Source organism: Triticum aestivum, chromosome 1D (genome assembly GCF_018294505.1).
Source record: "Triticum aestivum cultivar Chinese Spring chromosome 1D, IWGSC CS RefSeq v2.1, whole genome shotgun sequence".
NCBI classification, from domain to species: Eukaryota; Viridiplantae; Streptophyta; class Magnoliopsida; order Poales; family Poaceae; genus Triticum; species Triticum aestivum.
The window spans coordinates 429,715,448-429,721,884 of NC_057796.1; the positions used below are offsets into that span (position 1 = coordinate 429,715,448).

The following is a 6,437-nucleotide window of genomic DNA, read 5'->3' on the forward strand; positions in this document are numbered from 1 at the left end:
AAAAACTGGAATGCAAAATTTATTCGGTATTACGAAAAAAAAATGTGGAAAAATCAGACAAAGAATTCAGTTGGGTGGCAATAGGAACACTACCCATCTATGATAAGTGGTAGAAAACGAAATGGTTCGTATGAACTAACGGTTCTCCTTCCTGGGTAAAACAATTCAGTTGGGTCTTGGGTGGCAACATTTGGAGAAAGTAAAAAAAAAAAAGTGTTTCGGCCCACGCATCGTCCTCCAGAGGACGACTTGCGGAATAATAGGGTTTCCGAGCACCTGAAGAAGCAACGCTGACACTGCTATAGTCTCTTGGTTCTTATGATATCCAGCACAAGTCACAAGATCAGAATTATGTCCAGGAGCAAATGTTTTGGTGCCAAAGATATGCTACTCTTTATCTCCACTGATCCCGGTGACCGGCGCGAATGCCAAACCTTGTCGACACAAAAATATATCCAGCTTAACAGAAGTATATCCAACTCAGTGCAAGTAATCTTCAGAAGTCAGAACTCGAGGATGGTCACAATGTGGAACTTCACAAAACAGTCTACGTGTATACTTCCAAAACAGTCATGTATGTGTGAGGCAGAGAGCAACAGAAAAATGGCTGTGCCTTTGGTCCCATTTAAACTGACATTCAGGAACGCATCACCTGAATAATTGATAACAACAATTTGAACACAACAGCATGGGGGGTGCAGCTTACTAATGCCTGTATGGCAGATTCATATTTCAGTTCAATCATAGTCGCATGAGTGACCATCCATGGAAGAAAGTATGTGGGATCACACAGGACTGTCAAGCGTGCATAATACGCAGTAATCTAAACAACTTACACATGCATAGATCGATTCACGAAGGTACTAACGCTGAAAAACAAGAGTGAGCACTGAAACATGGGCATAGCATATTAATATCAGCATATGTTACCCCAATTCCCACAAAAAAAATTTAAACAGATTCTAGTAACCTTCTACACACATTTGTGATACAGTACGCGAGCTAATTCATTTATCACAGCGCTCACACCTCGGAAAAATACAATAAGACAGTATATTATTCACCACATTAGGCCAATGGCATGCAACCAGAAAGCACACGTGCCATGCCAGTTTATTAACATACAACACTGATTACCACGTAATTTTCATGGGAGTGTTCAAGGGTAGAGCTCAATAACAGATCTAACTCCCAACACTGATATAATTTTGTAGTTGCTGAACCCAGCTTCCATGAATATCCTTTTCCACTCATGTTCCTCTCGCTCAATCCCCTCAAAACACATGATAAAGAGATCAAACAAAACCTGTGTCTCCCTTGTTATAATCTCATCTGGCCCAGATCCAACCACCATATCTATGATTATCACCTTTCCACCAGCTTCTCTGGAAGGTATAGCTTCCTTGCAATTTTTCAGTATCTTGACACAATCTTCATCACCCCAGTCATGGAAAACCCACTAAGATGTACATCAGAAAAAAAATGTCACGATTAGCCACAGTAATTTGTTAATTGTTGAGTTTTTCCATAAAAGCTATTTAGCTTACTTTAGTTGTTCAATTGTACCTACAAGCGGTTAAATAGACACTTTATGACATCCTATTGTAAACTGGGTATGTGTGCGAAGCGAAGAAACAAAATCTAAAGGGCGTACCTTCAGGAAGAGAGCATCCGCTGGTGGAATGTACTTAAACATATCGCCAGAAATAAACGACACATGGTCGAAAGTAGGAGCTTCTTCAACCACATGAGGGAGATCCAACACACTGCATTTCATTTGCGGGAACGCCTTAGCAATTGCCTTGGCAGATCCACCATGTCCTCCGGCGACATCAATAAGCGACTTTATGCCAAGAAATACACCAGAACACTCCCTCAAAATGATATCCATGAGAAAGTTACTATCAGAAACCATCGCGTCATTGATTAGCTGGTTGTAAGTACTGTTCTGGGCAGCCATCTCCCAAACGTTAAGGCCGTGAGCTTTCTCGAACAGGGACGTGGAATGCTCGTCTAGGAACCATGAGTGCATGCCAGAAAAGGGGGCAGTGACAGTTGAATCAAGTATCAAAGATAGAATGGGAGATAGGTTTGATCTAACTTCATCGATAGCAAGTAGGCGTGTGGTTGGGGTAAGCCCGTAAGCAACCTCCTTGTTTGGCGAGGCTACTTCATGAACAACAAAGATGTCTGACACAATGAGCACACGCATGAGTCGCCGTAAGCGAGGAAGCTTAGACGGATGGAGCCCAATCTTTGCGGCCAATTCTGAAGGGGTCATAGACCCACCATGGTGCTGGATGGTGTTAGGGATTTGCAATTCCATTGCACATTTGAGTGCCATGGACTTGACAAATCCCAATGCGTGGTGCCAAAGATCAACTTGAGCCCGGAGCAACTCCTCAGAGCTATGCTTTTCTTGGGTGGGTGCCATTTTTGCTGAGCTTGTGTTTCTCTGGTTGTGTGTGGAATGCATTCATGGTGGCTGGTCTATTTATATGCAAATAGTACTGAATAAGGTAGGGCCATCTAATTAGTTATTTAAGGATTGATGAAATCACCATAGGCGCCTCACCGTTTACGAAAACATTGTCTTCCACTGAACTAACATCGCTGAGAAGTCCTGAGAAAATTCAGGAAAATGCGAGCCCCCATGCCCTTGTGGGCTCCTTCCACCACGTAGCTGATGATTCTCATTCTATTACAAACCTGACACAAGAACGTATATGTGTCAAGCCTATCGGCACACATTACTACAAATTAAATCGCCATGTGCAAGGAGATATTTTTATATTAACCGAGTCCCACTTATTTTAGATCTAAATGCAGATCCTACACTTGTATATGTTTTAAGGAGGGTTATTTGTTATATTAGAGTACAGGAGATGAGTTTTTGGCCACACCTATTGAGTGGTTGTACAAATTTTCCCGTTGTAAAGATCTTTACCTGAATAAAATATTTTAAGCACTTGGCAGGAAAACATGTTCTGTGCGAACCATTGAGTAAGGTTTATGTAAAACATGCACTTCCTGTTGTACTAGATGTCGCATCACTTGTTGACTTACTTGTGGCCTATTGGGCGGCAGTACAGTCCGCACTTTGTACTAGGACATCGACACAACAGGTTTGGGTTTCAGTTTCGTACTCTTTTTCTCAGAACACGTCAAAGACTTGCACGCCGTTTTATTATGAGGAAAGAGAGTGTAGTACAAGATTTTGTGACAATTCCGTTGAAATTGTAGACACCAACACAAAAGACTGTGCACGTTTACCAGAAAAGAAAGGGACACTACGTAGTACGTACCACCAGCAATGCTAGGCTGAAAGATTAAAGACGGGCCTTCGTACGACGAAGAACATCCTGCCCTCTGTTTTTTTTTTGAAACGGAGGCAAAAGCTTTGCCTCATATATTAAATAAGGAGAGAATATAGTTTGTTACAACACACCCAAGACGCGACATAACAATTACTCTCGCAGTAAAAAAGACCCTAATCTCTTTGCCCGGCGATGATCCATAGTTTGGCCTCTGTCACAATGATGTTGAGCAAAATTGGCGGAGGAGCACTCTTTTGTCAGAACACTCTTGCGTTCCTCTCATTTCAAATGACCCATGACACGAGCATGGTGATCGAAGCCTTGACCTTTCTGTTGGCAGTGCCCGCTGCGCTTGTGCTCGCCCACCACTCCTCGACGGAGTCAACCATGTGCCATGAGGACGTGTCCAAGTTGTCGATGTGGAATTTCTGAATGACCAAGTTCCAAAGCCTCAGTGTGTAACGACACTTGAAGAAGAGATGAGGCCCACATTCTTGCACACCCCTGCACAAGGGGCAAGGGCCACAGTTTGGCCATCCATGCATGGCCAACCGATCGGCGGTCCAAATCCTATCCTGAATCGCAAGCCAAGCAAAAAACTTGACTTTCGGAGGGGCCCAAACCTTCCAAATCATTTGGTCCATGGGGAGAGAACCATGCCCAGAAATTGCGCCCTGTAAGCAGAAGCCGCCGAGCAGTCTCCACTAACTGTGTGCTTCCATAGAATGTCATCATCTCTGCCTAATGTGCTCAATGGAAACAACATTGGGTGGTCTAATTTTGAGGATGCAAGTGTTGTTTTTGAGGGCCTCTCGTACCTTCCATTTTTTTCGCGCCGAGGTAGCATAGATGAGCGGGGCAATGTCTTTGGGTTTGCGTCCAAGCAGCCATGGAGAGTCCCAAAAGGGTGTCTTCGCGCCGTTTCCAACGGTGAAGGTGGTAGAGGCATAGAAAAAATTGAGATCCTCCTCACCGCATGGGTTCCCCCTCCCAACCCACAACTTTGTGGCCTCCTTCCATTCAAACCAAGGCCATCGCAAGCGCAAAGCACGTGCGAACTTGTTTGTGTTAAGGACCCCAAGCCCACCATAAACATGCGGCCTACTCACAATGTCCCAATTCACCTTGCATTTTGCTCCAGTAGTCTTATTCAAACCGGCCCATAGGAAAGCCCTCTCGAGCTTGTCAACACTTTGTAGGATGCTTGGCGGTATGACAAGAGGTGTGATGAAGTAGACCACTTGGGATGCGATAACCGACTTGACAAGAGCCGCACACCCAATGGAGATGATGTTTTTGAAGGAAATATGCCCTAGACGCAATAATAAAGTTATTATTTATTTCCTTATTTTCATGATAAATGTTTATTATTCATGCTAGAATTGTATTAACCGGAAACTTGATACATGTGTGAATACATAGACAAACATAGTGTCACTAGTATGCCTCTACTTGACTAGCTCGTTAATCCAAGATGGTTGAGTTTCCTAGCCATGGACATGAGTTGTCATTTGATTAACGGGATCACATCATTAGGAGAATGATGTGATTGACTTGACCCATTCTATTAGCTTAGCACTTGATCGTTTAGTATGTTGCTATTGCTTTCTTCATGACTTATACATGTTCCTATGACTATGAGATTATGCAACTCCCGTTTACCGTAGGAACACTTTGTGTGCTACCAAACGTCACAACGTAACTGGGTGATTATAAAGGTGCTCTACAGGTGTCTCCGAAGGTACTTGTTGATTTGGCGTATTTCGAGATTAGGATTTGTCACTCCGATTGTCGGAGAGGTATCTCTGGGCCCTCTCGGTAATGCACATCACTATAAGCCTTGCAAGCAATGTGACTAATGAGTTAGTTACGAGATGATGCATTACATAACGAGTAAAGAGACTTGCCGGTAACGAGATTGAACTAGGTATTGAGATACCGACGATCGAATCTCGGGCAAGTAACATACCGATGACAAAGGGAACAACGTATGTTGTTATGCGGTTTGACCGATAAAGATCTTCGTAGAATATGTAGGAGCCAATATGAGCATCCAGGTTCTGCTATTGGTTATTGACCGGAGACGTGTCTCGGTCATGTCTACATAGTTCTCGAACCCGTAGGGTCCGCACGCTTAAAGTTAGATGACGATCGGTATTATGAGTTTTGTGTTTTGATGTACCGAAGGTAGTTCGGAGTCCCGGATATGATCACGGACATGACGAGGAGTCTCGAAATGGTCGAGACATAAAGATTGATATATTGTACGACTATATTCAGACACCGGAAGTGTTCCGGGTGGTTTCGGAGAAAACTGGAGTGCTGGAGGGTTACCGGACCCCCCCGGGAGAAGTAATGGGCCTTATGGGCCTTAATGGAGAGAAAGAGGGCTGGCCAGGGCAGGCCGCGCGCCCCTCCCCCTCTGGTCTGAATTGGACTAGGAGAGGGGGGGGGGGGCGGCGCCCCCCTTTCCTTCTCCCTCTCCCCTTCCTTTCCCCCTCCTAGTAGGAGTAGGAAAGAGGGGAGTCCTACTCCTACTAGGAGGAGGAGGACTCCTCCTGGCGCGCCAACAAGGGCCGGCCGGCCTCCCCCTTGCTCCTTTATATACAGGGGCAGGGGGGCACCCTAGAACACAACAATTGATCTCTTAGCCATGTGCGGTGCCCCCCTCCACCATATTCCACCTCGATAATATCGTAGCGGTGCTTAGGCGAAGCCCTGCGTCGGTAGCATCATCATCACCGTCACCACGCCGTCGTGCTGACGGAACTCTCCCGTGAAGCTCTGCTGGATCGGAGTTTGCGGGACGTCATCGAGCTGAACTGTGCTGAACTCGGAGGTGCCGTACGTTCGGTACTTGGATCGGTCGGACCATGAAGACGTACGACTACATCAACCGCGTTGTGCTAACGCTTCCACTTTCGGCCTACGAGGGTATGTGGACAACACTCTCCCCTCTCGTTGCTATGCATCACCATGATCCTGCGTGTGCGTAGGAAATTTTTGAAATTACTACGTTTCCTAACAGTGGTATCAGAGCCTGGTTTTATGCGTAGATGTTTATGCACGAGTAGAACACAAGTGAGTTGTGGGCGATACAAGTCATACTGCTTACCAGCA

The 6,437-nt window shown here is 45.2% G+C and overlaps 1 protein-coding gene across 1 annotated transcript; it reads right to left on the bottom strand.

Moving 5' to 3' along the window:
• Positions 1-1,030: 1,030 nt before the first annotated feature.
• Positions 1,031-2,461, bottom strand: LOC123182629 (acetylserotonin O-methyltransferase 1). The gene is made up of 2 exons (XM_044595262.1): positions 1,655-2,461; positions 1,031-1,459 (listed from the first exon to the last, which is right to left on the bottom strand). Exons 1-2 carry the CDS (start codon positions 2,432-2,434, stop codon positions 1,160-1,162), a joined length of 1,080 nt encoding a protein of 359 aa, XP_044451197.1. The 5' UTR covers positions 2,435-2,461; the 3' UTR covers positions 1,031-1,159.
• Between the last annotated feature and the right edge of the window lie 3,976 nt (positions 2,462-6,437).